The sequence below is a fragment of the Notechis scutatus genome, chromosome 3 (assembly GCF_049901735.1).
Source record: "Notechis scutatus isolate UNSWTSFEM ecotype Mainland chromosome 3, rNotScu1.2, whole genome shotgun sequence".
Taxonomy (NCBI): domain Eukaryota; kingdom Metazoa; phylum Chordata; class Lepidosauria; order Squamata; family Elapidae; genus Notechis; species Notechis scutatus.
The window spans coordinates 115,183,117-115,210,336 of record NC_142011.1 but is presented as its reverse complement, the minus strand read 5'-3'; the positions used below and the strand labels follow the sequence as shown (position 1 = coordinate 115,210,336).

Below are 27,220 nucleotides of genomic sequence, written 5' to 3'. Positions count from 1 at the left end.
AAAAATCAATGACTAAACCTTCCATTGATTAATTGTTCTCACCGTTAGGAAATTTCTACTTAATTCTAGGTTGGATCTCTCTTTAATGATCTTCCATCCATTACTTTTTGTCCTACCCTCAGGTGCTTTAGAGAACACGTTGACCTCTTCTCTGAAAGTCCCTCAAATACTGGAAGATTGCTATCACATCACCCTCATTCTTCTCATTGTTAGACTAGACATATCTAGTTCCCACAACCATTCATTGTATGATTTAGCCTCCAGATTCCTTATCATCTTTGTCTTATATGCTGAGTTATTGGATGAGTCATATATTTTGAAATAAAAGGATATTCCATTTCTATTCGAATGTCTTCCAAGCGGCCTCTGAGTTCTGCAGAATCTTCTTCACCATATTCTTCAAATACCTGCAGCTGTAGTTTCAGCTCCTCATTGTCTTGAGCATGTAGTTCCTGTGAAGGACACTGTCACTTCAGAAGATGTCCACTAGACATCACGGCCCTCTTTTATTCCAAGAAAATTTCAGATTATTTGGTAAAATATTGTTTTGTTCTCTCTCTTCCCTTTCTTTTCTCCCCTCCCTGCTCCCCCCAATAAAAGAACTAACTTGATTGCAGGAAATACAACTTCAGCAACAGAGTGGTCAATGTCTGGAATACAATGACTTGACTTTGTGATTTCTTCCCCAAACCCCAAAAACTTTAACCTTAGACTGTCTACTATTGACCTCATCCCCTTCCTAAGAGGTCTGTAGGGGGCGTGCATAAGCGTACCAACGTGCCTACCGTCCCTGTCCTATTGTTTCTTTTTTATTCGTACCCATTTCATGTATTCATAACCATATTTATATTTCTACCTGTTTACTTGCTTGACAAAAAATAAATAAATAAAAAATAAATAATTTGTTGAAATTACTTAAGGCAAGAGACAAGCTGATTAACATAAAACTTATGACAATGTCCCTGCCCAAATATCCATGACATAAGAGAAGCTATTATTTATATATAGGAAGTTACAAATTGCTCAAAGGCACAAATGATATACAGGTTAGTCCCCAACTTATAACTGCAACTGGGACGAGAATTTCCTCTTCTAAGCAAAGCAGTTGTTAGGTGAATTTTGATTTTACAATATTTTTGCCATGTTCTTAAACAAATTGCACAGCTTTTAAGCAACCTAGCTTTCCCAATTGACTTCACTTCTTGTAAGTCATCTGGGAAGGTGATCACATAACCACAGGATACTGCAACCATTGTAAACATGTGCCAGTCATCAAGCGACCAAATTTTAGTCATGTGACCATAGTGAAACTGCTATGGTCATAAGTGTGAGGACAATTTGTAAGCAACATTTTTCAGTTTTGTTGCAACTTCAAACAGTAACTGTATACAGATGCTATTTCACACATCTTAATTAATAAAAAAAGATGCGAAGCTGAGGATACCTAGCACCGTTCCATCCTTTCCATACAAGGGATAGGTATGTAAGGGCTTCTATGAAAAGGGCTAACAGGAGAGTTCTCATCTTAATTCAATCATCCATTACATTTCCAACCGCCGATATGACTTAATTTGCATAACTACACATTCCTTACTATTTTAGTTCTGTACCATTCTTCCTTTTGAGAATCCCTTGTAAATAAGGCAGTTATTCTTTTGAAATATGGCCAGCTATAAAGAACACAGGTAACCCTCAACTTATGGCCAATTGTTTAGCAGCCATTTAGTCATGCCAGTTCAGAAAGACAATGGGGAAGCTGGCAGGAAAGGTTGCAAGCTGCTGCTGCTGCTGCTTGCCAAAAGATTTTTCCTTCCTTTCATGCATGTGAGGAGGAGGGAATCCTTTGCCAGGCTGCAGAAACAAAGCCACAAAAGGGAAAGGAAATCTTGCCCTGGGCTGCAGAAATGAAGCTCTATTTCTCCAGCACAAGACTTTCCTCCTGTACAAGATGGGGAGGGGAATTCCTTCATTGAGCTGGAGAAAGAAAGTAAGAATCCCAAAGCTCTGTTCCCACACTCCACTATAGGAGTTCTCTTTTGTTCACCGAGGGAACTGCCTGCCCTCTTTTGACAGGCACAATGCTTTCACTTTGTTCACCTTAAAACTGTGAGAGCTGGGAATGCACTTGTTGAGCAAGACAGTCTCATGGGTGTCTTGCTGAATGACCACTTCGCTCAATGTGCAAGATTCCAGTGCTAATTATGGCCATCAATCAAGAACTACCTATACTCCCCAAATAATGTTGAAGTATAATTAACCCTATCAAATCATTTACAGTTTAAATGCAGTCGTAAAATGATAGATATTATCTCTTCCAATATAGCAAAGGTATCATAATAAAAAGGAGATATATTTCTAACCTTGAGAATATGCTGCAGTCCAGAGCGCATTAATTCACTGCGGATGTGTACTCTGAAATCAAGCTCATCTGATGGGATGATTAGAGCATTGATTAACTGTAGACAAGCTACCTAAGAAAGTCAAAGAAAAAATATATGTTGGATCAACAATTTTTCTCCCATTCATCATGAGCTAGCTAATTTGCTAGAAAAACTATGAAAAACTGCCAGACAAAATATTTTTTCTACCAAATTTTATCACAACAAAGCAGCCAAAAAGTGAAATTCAGGTATGCAGTACAAATAGTGTTGGGAAAAAAATCAGGAAGGAATCAACACTGATAATTGGAACTCTGAGATCTCATAGATTAAAACAACGAAAGAAATCAAATGAAAAGGACATGTTTCAATTAAACACCAGACAATGATTTGAAGGCAACCCAGCTCATATTCTAAATCTACTCCAGAACAAAAGTCTTATCTTTAAAAATAATCCATTAATACTTGTTGCCCATGGTGTCTCTTGCCCCTATATTTAAATATATTCAGGGAATTGAGTAACCTTGGAATAATATACCTAGAGCAACCTGAAAAGACTTCTCCCTCCTTTTCTATCCCAAATCCAGAATGTAGAATTTTAGAATCACAATGCTTACAAAATGCTTTATAATTAATGAATAGTTAGTATGCTCCTCTAGGGTTTGTTAAGCTAATCAAACCATCTTCCTGTTACCCTTTACCAGGGGCCGGCAACCTGCGGCTCTGGAGCTGCATGTGGCTCTTTCAAACCCGATTCTTTTATGGGGCCATGCCCCCGCCGCTGCTCTTCCCGTCGGGGAAAATTCTTTTTAATTTTTATTTTTAATATAAACAATCCATCATACATTAAACAGTGTGTCGTCTGGTTACAAATGTTTTGTGAAATAACAATTACATTTCCAGCCATAATCATTACATTGGTATTAATTCTCTACTCTTAAATTATTGCAAATATACACAATATGTCTGAACATTCTTGCCAACCACGCTGCTGCATAATGCCATCTGTAAAACATCTTATACAAATTTTCTTTATATGCAGTTGACATTGTTAATTTATAATTTCTATCCCAAAGTTTCTGCCATTTATCTAATTCTATTGTATAACCAAAATTTTAGCCCATGCTATCATTGCCTCCTTCACTTGCTCTTCTTCCAATTTAAAACCCAATAAGTAGTTATACAGTTTTTTTAATCAAGCTTTCATCAGTTCCTGTTAGGATCTTGTCCAATTCTGTCAGCTCTCTGTAAATACCATATAACTTTTTACATCTTTTTCATATTTCGACTGTATTTACAGTTGTGAATACCAGGCTATTTCGATCCCTTGTTCATTCAATTCTTGCTTAGTTTTGAGCTCACCCTTCTCATTCAAAATGTCTTTGTATCTCACAATATTTCCCATATCAATCATATTCGGATGTATAAGTGCTTCTATTGTCAAAAGCCAGACTGATATCTTCAAGTAGCACTGTTCTCTAATTTTCTCCCATACTAACAAAAAAGCATTTCTTATATAATGTCTTTGAAAGTAACTATGTATCTTACTTTTCCCATACCATAAGGCATGCCATCCCAGATTATGTCCCTCCAAGGTCAATAGTCTTACGTTTCTCAGCTCAATCCACTCTTTCATCTGTTAACATCGAATCCTGATAATATAATTCCCAGTTAGACCAAAACCACTTCTAGTTCTTGTATTCTGTAGCATTTTAAAGTTAATTCTAGCTTTTTCCCCTGCCAAATACATTTTACAATTATTTTATTAAGATCCTCAAAATATTTTTCCCCAGTTTTATTGGAATTACTTGGAATAAGTACAATAATCTCGGCAATACATTCATCTTAATTGTACCTATTCTTCCTATTAATGATAATTGCAATTTTTTCCATTTTCCCAAATCCAGTTTAATTTGTTGTGTGTTTACAATAGTTATCTTCCTTAATTGTTATACATCTTGTTAATTGTACCCCTAAATATCTTAACTTTTTTAGTGATCTGAATATCTAATCTTCCCATTAATTCTTTTTTCTGTTTTCTGTGATTTTTTCACTAAGTTCTTAGTTTTTTCTCTATTTATTTTCAATCCTGCTACTTCTTTTTTTATTAACTTAGGTCCAATCTCTTGTGGATCTTCTACAATAAAAACAAAATAATCTGCAAATGCCTATAATTTAAATTCTTCCTTTTTTATTTTGATACTGTTTTTATCTTGTCTAATATTTCTATTTAATACTTCTAGTGTCAATACAAATAACAATGGCAACAAGGGACATCCTTGTCTTGTATCCTTTTTAATATTAACCTTTTCAGTCATGTCTCCATTTACCACCACCTTAGCAGTTAGTTTATAGTATATTGCCTTAATCGTCTTTATAAATCTCTCCCCAAAGTCCATTTCTTTTAGTTGTGTTAACATAAATTGCCAGTTCACGTTATCAAATGCCTTCTGTGCATCAAGGAAAATCAACACCATTTGCTTCTCTGGGTGCGCTTCATAGTATTCCAGTGTGTTCAAGGTTATTTCCATGTTATCTTTAATCTGTCTCTTAGGTAAAAAGACATTTTGATCTGTATATATAAAATGATTTAAAAATCTCTTTAGTCTTTCTGCTATTATTGATGCAAATATTTTATAATACGCATTCAATAGCGATATCAGTTTGTAATTTTTTTATCTGCTGTAAGTCTGTGTCTTCTTTCAGTATGAGAGAAATGTATGCTTCCATCCAAGAATTTGGTACTTTCGCTTCCAACAATAGTTCATTAAATATGTCCAACATTACATTGCTTAAAGAGTTTTGTAAAGTTTTGTATAACTCTGCTGGTAGACCATCTATACCTGATGTTTTACCATTCTTTTGTTTTTTGATAGCTTCTAATGGTGTTTTAACTGTGTCTGGTACTGTAGATAATTCCACTTTTTCTAGATATTTTTATTTTATCTTCTGATAAAAATATCTCTTGATCATATAATTTATCATAATAATTTTGAATTATTTTCTTTTTGTCTTCATTTTGGTGATAAAGAATCCTATCATCGTCTATTAGCCAACCATCTTCCTGGCTTGTTTGCATTTTGAAAAAAAATTGCTTAACTCTTTTTATTTTTTGTGCTAGTTCTTCTTTATCTATTAAATTCAACGTGTTTTTTTTTAAAGTCCATTTGATTCTTTATATTCTGTTGGGGGAAACTCTTAAGCGATGCCCAACCTTTCCTTGCAGAGATGCCCGTAAGCCGGCAGTGCAGACTTCCAATCCCACGCGTGCGGGTGAAAGGGCCGAATGCACACATTCGTGGTTGCATGTGAATGTGCATGAAGAGGCAGAATTGGTTTCGCTTCTGTGGCCTGATGGGGGTCTATGAGCCTTGGAAACACGTGCACGTGTGTGTGTGCGCACACACACACACACACAGAATATAGATATTCCATGAGTCAAATAATCAGGTGGGGTAAATTCTAAATAAACATTTACCATAAGATTGGATCTATGATTAACTCCTGCATGGGGGTGGGAGGCTTTGAAGGGGAGGAGTGATTTGAAGGGGAGGGAGTGTTTGAAACCAGCCGACTTTTCACACTGAATATTCAGAATTGATTTTGATCTGTCCGGTTTACTCCCTTGGCAAAGGCCAACTGGACTGGAGGGGGGGGGGTCAAAAATAAGAGTTAGGCGACGTATCTTTTAATCCTTTTCGGGAAGCTCCCAAGCTGCAAATTTACTTTAGTGCTGAACTAGGGAAGATGCTGGAAAATAATCCGCCTGGCTTGTTGTACAACGAAAAGAAACTTTCCTCCCCCCAAAAAACCCCATCACGTTTACAACTGAACTTTCCTCATGCTCCAAAACAGTTCAGGAGCTCCACTAACTTCTATTGTATGGTACATTCAATCCTGGGGTGTCTTGAGCAGTACTTGCTTGTGGTGCCCTCCAGCAGCAGGTGCGTTAATTTCTATCAAAGGATTTATACAGAAACACGAATAACACGAAGCAATGTCAGCATGCAGTTTTTATGAAGGAAAAAGTTTGTTTCTTTTCCTGCTGAATAAAACCGTAGGTACGCCGCATAAATATCTGTCTTCAAATCTAATACAAAATACTTTTAAAATGGCCAGTCACTTTTCACTATTAATAAAATGACAGGAAAGGAATTTTTAAAACTACCAATTGAGGCTGTTGTTTTTTAATAAAATGCTTAATATCACAACTGTTAGTGCTAAATTATGTTAGGGCCGAATAAAATAGGTTCTGATTTATAAAACTTAGATACTTTATTTCCCTTTCATTCAATAAAACTTCTTTTCATTTAAAACAGTAGATTATGTATTCCTTAAATCAATACTTTATTTTTCTCTACATACAAATTTTATACCAATGTAACTTAATTTGAATACATTAAACAATTGATTATATTAAACTATATATTTTCCACAAATAATCTAATATTTCAATAAGTTTTATTGCAGTGTTATCTTTATTTTAGATGTCAAAAGGGTTTTGTGGCTCCCGGTGTTTTCTTTTCTGTGGGAAACGGGTCCAAATGGCTCTTGGAGTGTTTAAGGTTGCCGACCCCTGCCCTATATTCATTCTAATCAAATTGCCTGATTGCTACCTTGGGCTGGTTCTGAAGATATACAAAAAGAATTTCAGGATAAAAAATCCAGAGAAATCAAGTGTACTCAGTAATGGTGAAATAAAAGAGAAAACAAAAGGCATCAGAGTATTATGAAAGATAAGGTAGATAGACTGTTATATTCTTTTTTCAGGTTCCTCCTATTACCTTTAATGCTACCGAAGTTCCACTTTTCAGGCCATCCACAATGGGCTTAAATCGTTCTACTTCATCCATTTCTGCACGTTCAGTTAATGCTCCCAAAACTTGCTCGTGCCTAACAAAAAATAAAGGAATCACATAAAATAGAAATAAAAAAGAAAAATAAAAAAATAAAAACCAGCTTTTATATACCAAGTCTGCATTTTTTTAAAAAAAGTTTGATGTGGAATTTTAAAGATCCCAAACTAAAATTTAGGATGCCAATGAAATCCTTCTGAATTTGAATGTATCAAATTTAGACTCAATTGTATAACTGGGATATACTCACAGATTATATCTGGCATTTGATGTTTTTGTAAAGGATACAAATAATTAAGTCATCACCTTTATTAAATTCAAAGTTTGCTCACAGCTACCAGTGTTTTATTGATTTTTTATTGTCTTCCTTCAGCAGGAGATGTACCTCCTAGAACAGGACTGTCAAACTTGAGGTCCACAGGCTGGATGTATCATGCACTGGGCATACCCATGCCCAGTTTAGTGAAGGGGGAAAAAGTCACGGTACATCACACGTTGATGCCGTAGTGATGCAAGTTTGACACCCCTGTCCTAGAATGTAGAAAGATAGGGACTTCAGAGATCTTTTAGTTCAAACCACTGCCCAAGTCAAGAAAACTTACAGCATCCTGGTCAAGTGGTTGTCCTGTCTATTTTTGAAACTCTCATGATGGAGCACCCACAACTACTGGAGGCAAGCTATTTGACTGACTCATTGCTCTTACTGTCAGAAAATTTCTCCTTGCTTTTAAATTGGATCTCTCTTTAACAACTTCCAGCCATTACTTTTTGTCCTCAGGTATTTGGAAAATAAGTGAGCCCTTCAAGTACTTGGAAGACAGCTATCAAGTTTCCTCTCATCTTTCTTGTTGATAGACTAGATCCCTCAACCATTCCTCATACAGTTTAGCCTCCAGACTTCTTGTTATCTTGTTGTCTTCACTGCATACTTTCTATGGTCTCAGCATCTTTTTTGTATCATGGTTAGAACTGTACCAATATTCTAGATGTGATCTTACTAGTATAAAACAGTATTAAAATTTCTTGTAATGTTGATGCTATCCTGCCAAAACTAGCTCATATTTAAGTGGTTGTCCATAGGATACATAGAACCTTATCACAGTTACTATTGTTGAGTCAGATACTGCCTATTCTATACCTATGCATTTGGTTTTTCTTACTTTTCTCATAAAGGAGTGAATGGTTGGATTGACCTAAGGGCTAAGGTGTATTAAGATCCTTCTAAATCTTGAGCCTATCTTCCAAAGTATTAGCAATTCCTTCCAGCAAATCTGATGAGTTCCTTTTCTATCCCTTGTCTAGATCATTTATGAAGATGTTGAAGAGTACTGGGCCCAAGACAGAACCCTGAGGTACCTCACTGAATACTTCCCTATATGAAAATATATTTTCATTAAATGTTTAAATAAATAATTAAACTTTAATTTCTTCATTACGAAAGGTTCAATTAACAAATTATTACCTTTTGGGGGTAATAATTAACTGAAAACATGTGAAATCTCTTTGAATCCTTGTAATACACACATCATTTCTGTCTCTCATTATTACATTTTTCTGTTTTATTTTCTTGAAGAGGGAAAATATTCCCTTCCTAAATACAGACACCTATTTTATTTCTGTTCATATATCAAAATATTTTGAACAAAATTGTGCAAAAGTGATGGAGAGGAATCTAATTGCTGTTACAAATTTTTTTTACTTGAATTAACTATTCAATCATAACAAGTAAAAGTTAGGAAGAACAAATGCATTGGATTGTGTCTTAAGATATATAAACAGAAGTAAATTTGTGAAACTAGCTTTGCTGTTTTTTCACCTCTTGCCATAACCTTCATTATGCTCTGAAAAGCTATAGGTATAAAACTTCCTTAAGTAACATGGGATATGGTTAATGGCTTCAGGAAGAGAAGGAAGAGCATGTTGCTTCAACTTTTTTTCCCTTGGGATATTTTCAGAACTCATCTATTACACCAATTATGTGCTTATTAAGAGGCATAATTGATAAAGAAACCATATTTTAACATATTTTTCCAAAAGTATAAATTAGTAAACTGACCCATTCTTCTACAGCATACAACTAAACCAAAAGATAAACTACTCATTGTCACATACATATCCACAGGCTGAGGCAAAATGCAGAGAGCAGAGAGTAGCTTGATAGCGTCAATCATCATTGTAGGGACTTTAGGATCCACTGCTTTTGCCAAAAGTAGAATCCCATCATCTGTTTCAAGCATTGTCTTAATTCCATACTAAAAAGTAAAAATCAATACACCCTTGGGTGAATAACTTAAGATTATAAGCAGAAATAATACCCACGGCACACAATGGTGCTAGTCTCACAAAAACATTACATTATATGTTCAGAAAACAAGAGAAAGGGAATATGTTCTAAGAAAGAACTTTTGAAGCTAATTTCGAGAAGAATTTAAGGGCACTTTTACTCAACTGTGTATTTAAAATGTTTTTCAGTCTGCCAAGCAATTAACTGAAGAGGCAGGGAAAATGAAGAGTGGGAAAATGGAAATATAAGTACAACAATCTAGACACTTTTGATAAATCAAATTGCTGTAGAAAAATTAGGAAACCAATATAAAAGAATTCCAGCAAACACTGTATATGAAGTTGTCTTACATTGGTAATGGATAGATCTGATGTCAGGTTGATTTATTCCAACTATGTGTAAATAAGAAAACTAGAGCTTACATCATAAATGCCTGATGCATCACTACCTGCTAATGGTTAAAGTTAATAGTCCTTGACTTACAGTACAAACATGATTCAGCCCCCACTCCCAAATCTGTTAAGTGAATATTGCCCATTTTACAACCTTTCTTGACTCAGTTGTCAAGTGAATCACTGCAGTTAAGTTATTAACACGACTGTTAAGTGACTCACTCTGACTTCCCCATTGACTTTACTTGTCAGAAGATAATCACATGACCCTGGGACATTGGAACCATCATAACTATGAGTTAGTTGCCAAGCACCTGAATTTTGATTATGTGACCATGAGATGCAACAACGGCTGTGTGAAAAGCAATCATGAGCCACTTTTTTCCGTGCTGTTATAACGTTGAACAGTTACTAAATCAACTGTTGTAAGTTGATTACTCGCAGCGGTGTCAAACTCAATTTCATTGAGGGCTGCATGAAGGTTGTTTTACTTTGGAGGGTGGGTGTGGGTGTGACCGGGGGTGGGCATGGCCAGGGTAGGTGTGACACAAGATTCATGTTGGGGGCACCTGTGGTGGCCAAGTGCTAAGACAGGATTTCCCTGAAACCTTCCCTCACTCTCATTATAATCTTCCTCCCTCCCTCCCTCCCTTCCTCTCTTTCCTTCTTTTTCTTTGTATTTCCTCTTTTCCTTCTTCCTTTCCTGTCCCTTCTTGCATGCTCAAATGCAAAAGGGAAACATTTCATGCCCCCCAAGCTCCATTTTTTCTGGCAGAGGTACCATGGGCTGGTCCTTTGCTGTTTCCAGGCTGGGCCCACGGGCCAGATCTAAGCACCTCTGATTATGTTTCTTCTTTGTTTTAAATTTGTTTTTGCAGATTTGAAATATCTGTTCATTTTTGAAATGTTAATACTGTTTGGCCTATGTTAATACACTACTGAATTAATATGATACAATAGTCCTACATGCAACTGGGCCTTTGAGGGCAACCACAATGCTGATACAGTGAAAGTTTGCAGAAAGCAGTTTCCTCTGAGTCCAACCCCTGCCTTGAAAGATCTCTGGAGAGGAGAGGATGGTGGGGGAGCAGCATGAGGGAAGGCTGCCCCAACAAGCTAGCATCCTTACCACTCATAACCGAAAATAGGGATTCACTTTCGAGAAGGGGCAGCCTCTTTCATGCAGGACCAGGGAGTACTATTCCCCTGCAGCCTCTTCTTGCTCTCCAGAGATTTGAGTTCTGACCAAGGCTTCCTGAAACAGTAACAATCACACGCTGTTCCCAAAAACCCTTTTTTGTATTATTTCAATAGCCGTGAATTATATGCATTCACAGACTGTAATGAGTCCCAAACAGTTTATGAATAGTCCAACAGAAGTCTGCTGCAGTCTTTCGGGACAAGCACCCACCTTTATCTTCCTTGAAATGCTAACAATGATTAAATTGCCAATTAGCTGTACAAGGCCAAATGGAGCACAAAGTCAACACGGAGCTTCAAAGTTTAAACCGACCAGAACAAACGAAGTTGCTTCCTGCAAAGGCTCATGTCCCTTTGCTCCTCCTGTATATCTTATGGGGGGGGCAATCATCTCCAAGCCTTATTCCCAAGTTGCCCCTTTTGTCTTAACTGTTCTTGCCTCCTGGCAGCTCTGCGCAAGTGCACACTGGGAACAGGCTCCCCCTGTTCCTCTGCCTTGCTGATGTCAGATTCTGGGGGCTCCAGAGTCAGCATATAACTCTCAGATGGCCTTGGCCCCATCTCTGTGTCGGACGCAGATCCCTCATCCGAGCCCTCCCCATACTCCAGGACTGGCCCATGTTCCTCCCCACTGTCTGAATCTGCTGCCAGCTCCACAGGCCGCCAGCAGACCACAACAATTTGTCAAGGCAGAAGTTGAACTTGGAGGAAACTGCTTCTTGCAGGCCAGCCCGGTCAGTGAATGGGTAAGCAGACAGCCCTCGGGGGAGAAATTTTCTCTCATGCCTCCCACTCGGAGGTCCCAAAGCTGGGCAGCCTGAAAGGCAGCCAAGTCTCATCATGTCTCATTCCCCCAAACCGAGGCAGCCCTTTGGCTGAACGTAGCAAGCCCAGAGCGGATCTTCCTTCCCCGCCCTTAGCCTTACCTTCCAAATCATGGGGCTCGTACCATTCTCACAGCAGCAGCCCGCACTCATCCGAAGTGCTCGGGACGGTGGGTGGGCGACGGAGGTGTGGCTGGCAGAGGGGCGATGCAGGTGGTGTAGCCTCATGCTCCCTGGTTGCTCCCCTGCCCATTGGCAGGCGAGCCCCAGCAACTGTGGAGAATCTGGATGGGGGGGTGAGATGCGGGTTGGCAGGGAGGTGAGCGGCAATGGCTCAGCCCTGGCTTGCCTTCCCCTGTACTAGTAGTTGCAGGAAGAAGGTAAGGTCGCAGGACAAAGAAAGAGGCAGTCGTAGGGGAAGAAGTGGGGAGAGTGAGTAAGGGGCCTCTGAAGGAGGGGAAATGGGGTGGAGGCAAGCAAGCTGATTCAGCAAAGAGTGAGACCGCAGTGGAAACTTGCGGGAATAAGTGGGGCGGTGGAGGGAGGTGTCCCTTTAGAAAGGCAGGAACTGGCACGTACACCAACTTCAGGCGAAGGGCAAATGGGCAGCATGTGGGCAGAGGCCCTGGGGAAGGCCAGAGCCAGGGACTGGCGCATCCTCCGACCCAAGGCGAAGGTGGGCAAGATAGGGTGGGCCATGGCAGGAGGGCCAGTCAGTCGTGTGATTCACCTGAACCAGTCCGAACTGGCTGAATCCCACCTCTGGATGTGGCCCTCCATGAAATTGAGTTTGACATCCCTGGCCTAGATGATATCCAATGTTGGACTGTATAGCACTGTCAAATATCAGAGGAAATAATCTGACATTTTGTGTTGCTGTAGATTGATTTATGATAATGTTTATATTTTAACATGATAATGTTTATATTTTATATAAAATTTGCCAAATTTCAATTCCATGGGAGTCATGGATTTCAGACACATATTGTAAGATAGCCTATTTAATGTACCTTCACTTAAAAACTTTTGCCCTATAGTACCCAGTTAAGGATTACAGGAATCAGTGTTTTAAAGTTTTAAATCTAGAGTTTTGTAGGATATAGATAATGCCATATACTTGACTTGGAGTGAAACATATACAAATTAATTGATGCAATAAACAAAATGAGTTTGAAGTTTAATATAAAAATCTACTTGTGAATAGTAAATTTAAGGGAATAAACTATTACAAATTATATAGTTTATTCCCTTAATTTTACCATTCACAAGTAAATTTGTAAATATGACTATTTGATAAATGGTCAAAAATCTGACCAAGTATATCCTTGGTAGAACTTTTCCTAAAGACAGAATTACAACTGATGTTATTTTCTATAATATTGCTAAGACTTAATTCTAAATTTAGAATTGTACATAAGGAATTGTGAGAAGAGAAATAAAGAGACAAGGATAAATTTTAGGATTATGGGAGTCTAAAATGAGATGAAGATAACTCTAAGTTAAGAAGAAAAATCATAGTGGAAAGATTAGGTTACATTAGAAAGGAATATATTTACTGAAAGAAAGTAGAAAAATAAAATAAGTTTCTCAAAGCAAAAGAAATCAGGAACAAAATATTACACACTGGGTATCATCATAGAAAATGATGCTCTAAATTTACAAGCAAGAACCATAATAAAACAAGAATGGGTGAGATAATGACTTCAGACTTTAACACTATCTAAATATGTTAAAGACATTTACAAGTCAACAAAATTGATTGTGGCTACATATAGGCAAAAATCCTTGACCTCCTTGATCTTTTGTCCTAGTTTATTCAAACAATTCCACTGCAGATAAAGCATTCCTAAACAGAATGTTGGCAGGAAAACACTCAAAAAATGAGAAGAGTCTAATCAGTTTTTCTGTGAGAGTTATTTGTGAGGAGATTATTAATGATTATGTGAACATCGAAAAAATACTATTGAGAACTGAGAAAAGGAACAATTTAGGCATAAAAAAAACCAAAATAGGAACGAATGCTGAGTGAACTGTAAAGTAGATATATTTGAGAGGAACAGAAAGAATAAAATCAATTGTGCAAATAGTGGTACGATAATGGAGTTTAAAGTATGAAATTATGTGAAAAAGAGAATGTTGTAGCATTTTCATTCAGATTACCTTTCAGGATTTTTTGTTTCTACTTGAATTATATTTTCTGTTTCAATGTTTTAAATATTTATATTTCAGGTGGCTGTTAACCCTGGTTTTAAGTATTCACAGCCTGAAAATACAAATCAGAGCATGCTTTCTGAGGTAAAGAGTTTCATGTATTGGCAGCTTTTTCTCTATAATGTGCAAAATTGTAGACAGACTTTTGCATGAGTAAACTTCTTTTCACAATGCCATTCTTCAAGATCTTAATATCCACAGTTGTTCAGCTAGAATAAAGTCCTTGTGAATCAAGAATTTTCAGAAGTGGTTAGACACTGCTTCCTTTTTAGGGCTGAGAGAAAGTGACTGGCCCAAGGTTCCAGTTAGCTTTTCTGTCTAAGGCAGGACTAATACTTCTGAAAAAGAACAGACTTAAATTCCTGCCCATTTGTACTTTTTGCTTTCTAATAATTTAACATTATATATTAAGTATAAGAAATTATATCCACAAGTTTCTAAATGGAGAAAATAGGGGACTTACTTTGTTGTTCATAAAAGCTTTTAAGCATCTAACAATTTCATGTTCAATCCTGAAGTCATATGACCTAGAATAAACAGGAAACAAAACTGAAATATTAATCCTACACACAGAATTATCTATTTATACATGTTAGATTTCCATCCCAGAACATTAAAAAGACATGCAACACCATAAAAAATTATAGCAGAATGCTCCCAACTATATCAAAATTCAGTAGAGGAGTCAGGGGAAAATATGACAGGATAAGAATACTATCCACAAGACAAATTCCATTATATTATATATTATATATATTATATTCTATATTCTATTATATATATTATATATGGAATATATTATATTCCATTATTATAGGGGCCGTGCATAAACGCACCAACGTGCCTACCACCCCTGTCCTATTGTTTCTTTTATTTTTCTTATATGTATCCGTGTATTCATAACTATGTTTTTACTCATACCTATGATAATTGTAAGCAATTGACAAACCAAATAAAATAAAATAAAAATGAATAAAATATCCAATCTTATGGATCCATATATCCAATTTATCCTTATCCTATCCAACTGTCCTTAGTTTTCCTTTAATCTTTGTATACCCAAATAGAACACACAATTAAAACATGTTTCCAGCATGCAAATAAAAGCTATATTCATTCAATCTTCCAACCTATCTACCTACCTACTTAAGAAAGCCAGTGTATGAAAACCAATCCTGGACTAGTTATGGAGACTCAGGTTCTAGACCTCCTTTAAGAACAGAAACTCACTTGGTGATTCTGCGCCAATAACATCCTCTCAGCCCTACACTAAGAAGTCAAAAAATGTCAGATCCCTAAAAGCGATACTGCCATTCAAATGGGAGAGGGGGGGGCTTGGATTTGATTCATTAGTATTGCCTGTGACAACTGGTATTTTATAACTTGTATCCTGGCACCAAAGTGCCCTGAGATTTTCTCACCTCTTGGGGAATGTACAGGAGGGAGGACCATGTGGGTTGTTTCACTTTAATACCCAGCGGAAGATGGCCATGGGAATGTATGCTTATCTGTTTCTCAGAGCAGCCAATACAATAACATCTTCACACGTGTGGATTGGCTGGCTAAAGGGAGGGGTCTCTACTACTTTAATTCTACTTGTCTTGCCTAAGGGTATTCAGACATTGCTTTGAATGACTTGCTTTCACTTCTGCTTAATAAAAGGTTCCTTTTGAAATACTTTGTTTCAAGAGTCTTCACTTTCTTAAGATAGGAGAAGAAGCAATCCTTACAAAAAAAAATCTATCTACCAACCATCACTGGATCAGAATGGTAATTGCAATCCATATAATATATACACACATGTATACACAAATGAGGCACAATATGTGTGTATATATACACAAATTTATCTAGCTGCATGTGTGCAAGCATTCCATCTAGGGGGATTGTGAATTAAGCATATTCTATCTATATTATACTAAGTTTATTATATATACATCATATATAGTGGAGCCTCGGGTCACGACTGTAATCCATTCCCGGATTCCAGTTGTGACCCAATTTGGTCATGTCTGGAAGCACAACCGACTGCACATGTGCACAGTCAAAAAAAATGGCAGCAAAGGGGAAATCGGCACAGAAAGGTGGTGATTTTGTTCACCACCCGATTTTTGAATCGTGACCCAATTCAAAAATTGGGTGGATTTTTTGTTTGCCATTAGATTTGGTCATGAACAGGAGCGTTCGTGACCGACCCAAGGTTCCACTGTATACAAATCTATAATATACAAATGTATATGGATAAATTTTATCGTCATTTTACCTCAAGTTAAACTATTTTAACTCAAGTGCTCCTTACCCAGAAAACTCGTCCTTTTCATCATGAAGTCCTTTCAATATGTCCAGCAAGCAATTCAGACCTTCAGCTCCAAAATTTTGCACCCAGCTGCAATTGTTGCAGAATAAAACACATTGTTACCTAAATAAAATAATTACCACTTCATTTTCTCATTACACTGGCAATTGCATAAAGGTAGTCTTCGACTTACAACCACAATTGGGACTGGAATTTCCATTGTAAACTGCTGTGGTCATAGGTCGATTTGGACCTGATTAACATTTTTATGGTGGTCATTAATCAAATCACCATAATCATTAATTAAATCATGCAGTTAAGTGAATCCAGCTTCTCCAATGGGTGTTTTTATGCCAGAAATTGGCAAAAAGGATCGCAAATCACAATCACATAACCACAGAGTGCTGCACCCAGTAGCTGGATAAGATGTGATCATGTGACTGTGGGAGAGGTGCAACCATCGTAAGTGTGAGTACAGGTCATAAGTCACTTTTTCTGATGCCATCATAACTTCAGCCATTAAATGAACAGTTGTAAATCAAGGACTAGCTGTACATCTGTCTCCAGACATGCATGATGCCCACGAATTTTAAATATTGCAGTATTTAGCAATTAACAAAGTTCTATCTAAACCATTACCTGACAGGATTGTTATTGAGTGACACACGTAGAGACTCCAAACATCCAAGGAGCTGTGCATCTTTAACACCAGATTTTAGTTCCTGAATATACATAATAGGAGATTTCGAGCTCTCCTTTTGACTCATGCCCTACAAACGAAAAAATAATGATAAATGTATATCCATTCTTTCTAAATTAAATATGTCTCAATAGCACAGAATAAACTCTTGAATTGATTTTTTCTCTAACACTCAACAGATGAATACAACAAAGTTTTCAGCTTTTAAAAATGGTTCAATTGGATATTCTTAAGCTATATCCAATTACATTCCAGAATTATATTCCTTTTCTATGTGCTATAATTTAAGGCTACTTATTATTCAATATTTGAATACTGACTTTGTACTATTTTCTCCATCCTAAAGTTTTATTATTTATTCCACTATACTTCATTTCAAAAATACTGTATATTAGAATATAGTTGGCAATACATTGCATGTTTACTTTATAATTACAGTTCACAATAGAAATTTGTACTCCGATTTCTTGTAAAAATACCAGTCTGGAATTAATTTCAGGGATGTGGGATCAGTTATTACTGTTTAATATGCTTATTGCGTAACTTCAAACATTTGCTAAGGGAACACTCATAACCCAGGGATTACCTGTAATCTTTATTGCTCTTCTCGGCATTCTTTCTAGGATCTTAACATCTTTTTTGTATCATGATGACCAGTACTGGACATAATATTCCAAGTTTGGCCCTAACAATGCAGTATGAGGTGGTACTACTACTTTACTTGATCTTGATGCTATCCCTCTGTTGATGCATCGTAAAACTATGTTGGCTTTTTTAGCAGCTGCAGCACACTGCTAGCTTATTCTTAAGTGGTGGTCTACTAAGACAGTGGTTGCCAACCAGTGGGCCGGGAACTACTGGTGGTCTGCGAGAAAATTTTGGTGGTTCGCAGAGAAAGGTCCCCCACCAAAGCACCCCCCCAAAGCAATTAATCCAAGCTGCATGGGAACACAAGGCTGCACCGCCCAGATGGCCCATGGGAACACAAGGCTTGCATTGCTTTCATTGCGAACAACATGAGGTAATGAGGGGAGGGGGGAAAGGGCAGAGGGGGGGAACTTGCCCCACTTGCCCCACGCGCCTTGCCTGGCCACCGGGCTGCTTCTTTCCGCTTCTTTCTTCTTCTACTTTTGGCTGCACACAAGGAAAGCAGCAAAAGTCTTTCTTTCTCTCCCCCAAACTCCGCCAGAAATGAGTCTTTAAGACCCTGCAAGACATCCTGCTCCAAGAGGCTGCACCGGCACAACAAGTCTCACAAAGACTCATTTCTGGCAGAGTTTGGGGGGGAGAGAAAGAAAGACTTCTGCTGCTTCTGCTGCTTTCCTTGCATGAAGCCAAAAATATTTCTCTCTCTCTCTCTCTTCCCCACCCCCCAAAAAAACTGGAGATGGTATCCTGCGATCCCAAATAAAGAATGATCAATCAGTAGGAAAACAGGGTGGGAAATTTCCCTGCAGACTTTTGGGGGGATTTTCTCAGGGTCTCTGGTCCACGGGATTTAAAATTATGAGTTTGGTGGTCCCTGAGGTCCAAAAGGTTGGTGACCCCTGTACCAGGACACCTAAATCAGGGGTGGGCTGCTACCAGTTCACACTGGTTTTGGTGAACTGAATGTTAATTTTACATCTGGTTCGGCAAACTGGTAGTTGCAATGACTGGCTGGCCTCGCCCACCCCACCCCTCCCAGGAGTCTCCACGTTTTGGATCCCAGGTAAGTGCGGGGCCCACATGAAGGCTCAGGGAGAGAAAAAATGGGCCTCCTGAAGGCTCTGGAAGAGCCTCCGGAGCCTGGAGGGGAAATGGGCCTCCCAGAGGGTCAAGAAAGCCACCAGAGCCTGGGAAGGAGGAAAATGGGCCTTCCGGAGGCTCCAAAAGGCTGGAAAAGGGCCTGTTTCCAACCTCTGGAGAGCCTCTGGAGCCAGGGGAGGCAGTTTTTGCCCTCCCAGAGGCTTGAGAAAAGTCTCCAGAACCTGGGGAGGGCAAAAAACAGGCCTCCCAGAAGTTCAGGAAGGCCGAAAATGGATCTCCAGAGCCCGGGGAGGCCATTTTCTCCCTCCTGGAGGCTCGAGGAAAGCCTCTGGAGCCCAGGGAAGGCAAAAATACTCCTCCCTGCCATGGTACTGGAGGCCAATTAGGCCACGCCCACCATGGCCACACCTACCCAGCAACAGGGCAGAGAACAGGTTGCTAAATTTTTTGAAGCCCATCCCTGACCTAGATCCCTCTCAGTTACTATGTTACTAACTGTACATTTGGTTTTTCTTGTCTGTGTGTTGGACCTTACTTTTCTCATCACTAAAGTGCGTTTCATTAGATAAGGCCCAGTGTTAAAGTCTGTCAAGATCCCTCTGAATTTTGAATCTCATCTCCTAAAGTGTTAGCTGTTCCCCTCAGCTTATTGTCATATGCAAAGTTGATGAGTTTCCCTTCTATCCTCTCATCTAGATCATTTATGAAGATGTTGAAGATTATTGCCCCCAAGACAGAACCTTGAGGTATCCACTGCATGCTTTCCTCCATGTAGATGTAGTTTCACTGGAATCCATTTGTTGGTGGTACTGTCTATTCCACATTGTTCTACCTTATCAAGTAGGCTGTAGACTACTTTGTCAAATGCCTTACTGAAGTCTAAGTAAACTACATCCATAGCATTCCCCTTATCCACTAATTTAATCACCTAGTCAAAGAAGGCAATAAGGTTTGTTTGGTATGCTGTTTTTAACAAATCCATGCAGGCTTCTAGTAATCTTGCTTTTTTCTTCCTGCTCACAAATGTGCTGCTTGATTATCTTTAATAAGATTATCTTTAATCAGTTTAATGCATGCTTTAATACCATATCAGTGCGGTATTGTTTATTTGGGTTAGTTACAGTATATTTCACCAATAGAATGATTTTAAAAAACACTAAAATTAATATTCCTTAATGACTCTTCAAGATTGCCCAAAGATTTATTAATAGGGCTTCCATAAAAAAGCAGCTAGCATAGAAAAGAACTATGAAGTAGTAAGAGGCATGGATCCCAATGGCTTAAAAACTAACCAATCCAGAATCAAAAGTCTCTAGAATGGAATTAATTTTGATACCTTGATTCCATAACCTCAACCAACATTTCTAGACCATGGGTTGGAAAAAAACCTACAAAATTATATATTACGATATTAAAGAGAGAAATTGTCCTGAGTTGTAAGAAATCTTATCAGGAGTTCTACTGATCAAAGAACTCAGGAAAAAATATAGAAGAGATCCCTCAACCACCTATGAAGGAATGCATTTCTCTTATACATGGTCATATAGTCCAATAAAAACTGGCAACAGTACTGGATGTACTAGTTATTGGTGGCATCTGGGACTATCGGTGGGGATAATCCCAGAGATGAAAACAGACAATGGAAAACTTGTGGCTTCAACAATAATTTTTGGGCAATCATTATGGTGAGGGATGTTAGGACTTTTAGTTCAATACCAGCCAAATACTGCCCAGGCTGAACCTTATTTATTATGACACAATTTAACAGTCAAGTTTTTTTTTAATGAAGTGCCATATTCTGATTCCCTGCTTCTTAAACAGCTATAAGATACTGCAACCTTCCATTTACTTTTAGAGTCACAGCAGTTAAATAATGTTCAAACTGTAAAGTGACTAAAGTAACTATACTGAACAAGGATTAAGCTCAACTAATGGCTTGAGTTTGTTCCATGTTATAGTCTGAAGCCATTAAAAAATCTTCAGCTCTTCCTTTATTTAGAGAAGCCAGTCAATAAGCGATCATATTAAATACTGTGCTCTACAATCAGAGAACAGTATCGGAGAGTATAGACAAGGATAGATGCCCGATTTCCAGCTAATCTTGACAGTTACCTCTTACATGTAATTTTCAGATAGCTGACACTTATCCTGCAACATAAATCAAGTAAGCCCTAGAAGTATTTTATACATTTGACCACTCCACAACTCAAGAACTCACAGCTTTGGAAGTATGCAGGTACTGAGACACCATTTCTCTCTTGATGCTAATGTCTTTCTCCCTTAGAGGCTGCTGCTTTTCTTCATTTAGATTCATATCCACCTAGCAAAGAAAGCATAAAAATAGTCATAGAATTATCAAGTTAGGAGGTATGTGGGAGATCATCAAGTCTGTCCACAGGTACATTGCAGGATTCTATACACTAGTGGTTACCAAAGTGGGCGGTACTGCCCCCTGGGGGGCGGTGGGATGCTTTAGGGGGGCGTTAAGAGGCAAAGGGGCTGGTAGGGGGGCACTAAGAGGCAGCAGGGGGGCGTTCGAGGCACCGGCCCTGCAGGTTCACTCATTGACTGTAGCACCGCTCCAGAGCCGGAGCCTCCAATGTGGAAGCAGTGGCACGTTATGTGCCGCCATGGCCGCATTTGACATGCCGCCTCCTGCCGCCTCTTAGCGCCCCTCTGCTGGCCCCCTTGGGGATGCTAAGAAGTGGCAGGGGGACGTTCGAGGCGCTGGCCCTGCAGGTTCACCCATTGACTGTAGTATTGCTCCGGAGCCGGTGCCTCCAATGTGGAAGCGGTGGCACGTTATGTACCACTGCGGCCACGTTCAACGCGCCGCCCCCTGCCACCTCTTAGCATCCCCAAGGGGGCCGGCACAGGGCCGCTAAGAGGAGGCAGGGGGGCGTTCAAGGCACCAGCCAGCCCTGCAGGTTCACCCATTGACTGTAGCACCGTTCCGGAGCCAGCGCCTCCAATGCGGCAGCACGTTAGGAAAAGCCACCGCCACCACTTTCCCAAAGTGCTGCCGCTGTTGCATTTTGTCTGTCTGTCTGTCCGTCCATCCATCCGTCCATCCATCCAAAAGGTCTGTCTGTTTGCCTGCCTGCCTTCCTACCTGTCTGTCTTTCTGTCTACCTACATACCTACATACCTATCTATCTACCAATATATCTATCTATCTATCTGTCTGTCTGTCTGCCTGCCTGCCTGCCTGCCTGCCTGCCTCTCTCTCTCTCTCTCTCTCTCTCTCTCTCCATCCATTCATCCAGGTTCGAAGCACCTGCCCTGCAGGCACATCAGGAAAGTAGAGCAAAGCCAGTCTGGGAGGGAGGGAAAGAGGGAGGGAGGGAGAGAGAGAGAAAGAGAGAGAGAGACCTGATGCATCAGATTGAATGAGGGCTAGTTTAAACTGAGGCCCTTTTCCACATTGAAACATCTTTGCCAGCACATTGAAACCTCTTTGGCTTCTTTTAAAGGTTTTGTGGATGAAACATGGTCAAGACTATCAGGAAACTCACATTTTGTTGAGGCTTTAAACAGGATCCATTGGACCAGACCTCCACCCTAAAAATTACTTTTCCCCAATGTATTACAGTGCCAATTCTGAAGAAAGCAAAACCAAAATGTACTGGTAAATTACAAGAAGAACACACAAACACACACACACACTCCCTTCTAACACTGCTGGAGCAGGTGATTTGACTAGAGTAGATATCTCATTATCTTTCTCCTCCCTCCCTCATTTCTTTTTCTTTCTGTCCCTTCCTTCCATCCCCCTTCTGTGTCTGTCCCTTTTCCTTTCTTTCCCTTTTCTCTTTCTCTCTCTCTTTCTTTTCTCTCTCTCTTTCCCTCTCTCAGGCTCACCCCTTTAGATCAAGGGTCACCAAACTTTTGGACCTCAGGGACCACAAAACTCATAATTTTAAATCCTGGAGACCACTAATATGAATTTTGACTGACAGTGGCTTTCTGGTGTTGGTGGGAGAGAGAGAGAGATCTGATCCAATCTCTCTCTCCCCCTCTCTCTCTCACACACAGGCAGGGGTGGGATTTAGACCCCTGATCAAAACTCCAAAAACAGGTCAAGTAGCTCTGGGGAAGCCAGTCATAAATTAGAACACTTGCTAAACAACCGGCCATTAAGTGAGAACAACTTGTATTTGATTTGCCAGTCACCTGGCCACGCTCACCCAGTCACATGACCAGCAAGCCACACCCTCAAATTAGGTCACGCCCACAGAAATTTGAATCCCACCCATGGGTGGGAGTCACCGAGGATGAGTTTGTAGCACCAAGGGGGCGATAGACTTAAAAAGTTTGGGAACCACTGCTCTACACCATACCTCCTGGATGATTATCCAGTCAGATGAAGCTGTATTCTTTTGATCAAATTACAAGTAACAATACTTTTTTTAATAGTTTATACATTTGCTCTTTACATACATAAGTACTTTGTGAACAGCACATTGTCTGGATCATTTTGTTTGTATAATAATACTTTTTCAGTTCCTAATTTCTACCTTATTATCCAACCATTGGTAAAACAAGTCCTATGTTTGAAAATATTCCGTATCTTCTTTTTCTTTTTGCTTTAATGTCAATCTGTCTGCATAAACTCGTATTTTTTTAAATTACATCTTCTCCTGTAAGTTTCTTTATTTTTCTAGTGCTGTGCATAGACAATTCCTGCTGCTGTCAAAACACGTAATATTAAATATATATTCCCTTTATCATACTTATCTGGTACTATATCTAACAAAAATATTTCTGGCTTATAATTTATAGACTGCTTTAACATTTTTTTCTAACCATGTATGTATTTTGTCCATTTTTTTTGCTTTTGCACAAGTTCAGCACATGTAGTAATACATGCCTGGTACCTGATTACACTTCCAACACTTGGTGGACATGTTTTTAAAAATCTTTGGTAATCTCTCAAGTGGGAAGTGAACATTTTATACAGATTTTCCTTATAAGAAGTTTCATTGTCAACCTATAGTTTCTTTCCCAAAGTATTTGCTATTTATCTAATTCTATAGTGTATCCAATTTTTTTTGCCAATACTACCATTGTTTATTTTACCTGTTCAACTTCCATTTTTAAGCTTAATAAAAAGTTGTATATTGGAATTAATCAAACACAAGTTGGCCATCCTCAAAAAAGAACTGGCACAGTACATAAAGAAAGCAAACCAAAACTTTTTCAAGAATGCGAATAAACCAGGAAGGTGTCTAGTGTATAAATTGAAGGAACAGAAAGAAAAGAAATGGATTAAGAAACTGCAAGATGAAGAAGGAAATGTATGCTACCAAAATGAAGGAAAAAAAAGTTAATTCAGGTTTTTTATGAGAATCTATACAAAGAAAACAAAAGCTATACAGAATAAAAAAACATGACAATATCTAGAAAAGGCTGAACTACCAAAGGTACCAGAAGAAATAAAATATATGCTCAATGAAGAAATAAGAATGCCAGAAGTAACTGAGGCCATCAAAAAACAAAAGAACAACAAAGTACAGGGTCCTGAGGGATTGTTATCAGAATTGTATAAAGAACTTCAGGATAGTCTAGATCCAATGCTACTAGAGGTATATAATGCTGTCCTTACAGAAGTGAGGATACCATCACCATGGATGGAGGCCAATATAGTGCTGATTCCAAAGGAGGATGCAGACCAAACACTAATTCAAAATTATAGGCCAATTTCATTACTGAATACAGACTACAAAATATTTGCATACATAATGGCAAAACATCCGAAAAGATTCCTCAATACGTTTATACATGCTGACCAAAATGGCTTTGTACCCAAAAGGCAGATAAAGAACATGAGAACGCTACTAGATATATTAGAGTACTATGAAGCACACAACAAAAAACAAATGTCACTGCTCTTCCTAGACACCCAAAAGGCTTTTGATGATAACGTAAACTGGAAATTCATGCTACAGAAACTGAGATATATGAACTTTGGAGACAAATTGATAAATATGTTTAGAGCAATATATCCAAAACAAGAGGCCAAAGTAATAATTAACAGTGATGCAACAAAGTTTCACAAAACAAAAAGGTACAAGACAAGGTTGTCCACTAATCCCCGCTGCTGTTTATCTTAATGTTAGAAGTGTTGACGAGAAACATTTGAAAAGAGGAACAAATTAAAGGGCTGGAAATCAGACAAAAAAGGTATAAACTACAAGCCTTTGTGGATGATCTAGTATTTATTTTAGAGGAGCCTCTAAAGTCTGGCGTGAAGCTTATGGAGGAATTGGCAGAATATGGAGAAGTAGTGGGATTAAAAATAAACAAGGAAAAAACTAAAATGTTAGTCAAATGACAAATAAACAAAAGGAAGAATTGACAAAAGAAATAAGTATCCAAATTGTGAAAAAAGTGAAATACTTAGGTATATACTTAACAGCAAGGTGTATAACCCTGCGAGAAGATAACTATACTAAACTAATAAATCAAATAAAGAAGGATTTAGAAAGATGAAATAACCTGAAAATTTCCCTAATGGGTAGGATAGCCATACTTAAAATCAACACCCTACCAAAGATCCTCTTTTTATTCCAAAATATCCCTATAAAATTAGAGAAAAGCTTATTTAAAAAATTAATGTCAAAATTCATATGGCAGGGAAAGAGGCCGAGAATCAAACTGAAATTAATGCAGGATACCAAAGAGAAAGGAGGATTTGGCTTTCCTGATTGGTAGTTATATTATCATGCTGCAACACTTACCTGGCTAAAAGAATGGATTACATTAAGGAACAAAAGACTGCTAGGGATGGCATGCCTTTCTTTGATACGGAAAAGATACAGCACATAAATACTTTCAGAGACACTATATAAGACAGGCACTATTAACGGTACGGAATAAAATTAACTACCAAAACTATATGGAAACCCCTATCTGGCTCTTTACATTAGAAGCATTAATACACCCAAATTTGATAAATATGGAAAAAAATGTTGTATATAAAGATATACCACTGCTCAAAAAAATAAAGGGAACACTTAAACAACACAATGTAAACCCAAGTCAATCACACTTCTGTGAAATCAAACTGTCCACTTAGGTAGCAGCACTGATTGACAATCAATTTCACATGCTGTTGTGCAAATGGAATAGACAACAGGTGGAAAGCATAGGCAGTTAGCAAGACACCCCCAATAAAGGAGTGGTTCTGCAGGTGGTGACCACAGACCACTTCTCAGTTCCTATGCTTTCTGGCTGGTGGTTTGGTCACTTTTGAATGCTGGCGGTGCTTTCACTCTAGTGGTAGCATGAGATGGAGTCTACAACCCACACAAGTGGTTCAGGTAGTGCAGCTCATCCAGGATGGCACATCAATGCGAGCTGTGGCAAGAAGGTTTGCTGTGTCTGTCAGCGTAGTGTCCAGAGCATGGAGGCACTACCAGGAGACAGGCCAGTACATCAGGAGACGTGGAGGAGGCCGTAGGAGGGCAACAACCCAGCATCAGGACCGCTACCTCTGCCTTTGTGCAAGGAGGGCCAGGAGCATCACTGCCAGAGCCCTGCAAAATGACCTCCAGAGAGCTACAAATGTGCATGTGGCTGCTCAAACGGTCAGAAACAGACTCCATGAGGGTGGTATGAGAGCCCGACGTCCACAGGTGGGGGTTGTGCTTACAGCCCAACACTGTGCAGGATGTTTGGCATTTGCCAGAGAACACCAAGATTGGCAAATTCGTCACTGGCGCCCTGTGCTCTTTACAGATGAAAGCAGGTTCACACTGAGCACATGTGACAGACGTGACAGGGTCTGGAGATGCCGTGGAGAACATTCTGCTGCCTGCAACATCCTCCAGCATGACCGGTTTGGCAGTGGGTCAGTAATGGTGTGGGGTGGCATTTCTTTAGCGGGCCGCACAGCCCTCCATGTGCTCGCCAGAGGTAGCCTGACTGCCATTAGGTACCGAGATTAGATCCTCAGACCCCTTGTGAGACCATATGCTGGTGCGGTTGGCCCTGGGTTCCTCCTAATGCAGGGGTGGGCAAACTACGGCCCGGGGGGCCACATCCGGCCCATTGGTCTGTCCAGTGCGGCCCGCCCCTGAAAAAAAATAACTGCCATTGGTCTGTCCAATCTGGCCCGCCCCCTGAAAAAAAAATAGCTGGGTGTGGCGTATTGCCCTGTGTCAGCGTGGCCCCAAAGCTGCAAAACAGTGCGGAGCGATCTAGGGGTAGGAAAGAAAAGAAATTTGCAAGGCCTCGGCTGGGAGTTCGAAATCACCTTCGAGTGCGACCTCTCCGAAGGTGAGTCCCCGCCCGATCCCCTTTTTTTCCGGGGCTTCAGGCTTAAACTT

At 39.1% G+C, this 27,220-nt stretch overlaps 1 protein-coding gene across 1 annotated transcript in view; it reads right to left on the bottom strand.

Annotated features, from left to right (window-relative positions):
• Positions 1 to 27,220, bottom strand: part of DIAPH1 (diaphanous related formin 1) — a 156,658-nt gene that overhangs the window by 95,241 nt on the left and 34,197 nt on the right. Inside the window, 8 exon segments of the mRNA XM_087960995.1 lie at positions 334 to 452; positions 2,361 to 2,471; positions 7,163 to 7,271; positions 9,347 to 9,486; positions 14,609 to 14,672; positions 16,445 to 16,531; positions 17,081 to 17,211; positions 21,109 to 21,210. Of these exon segments, the coding sequence (XP_087817121.1) occupies positions 334 to 452; positions 2,361 to 2,471; positions 7,163 to 7,271; positions 9,347 to 9,486; positions 14,609 to 14,672; positions 16,445 to 16,531; positions 17,081 to 17,211; positions 21,109 to 21,210 (863 nt within the window).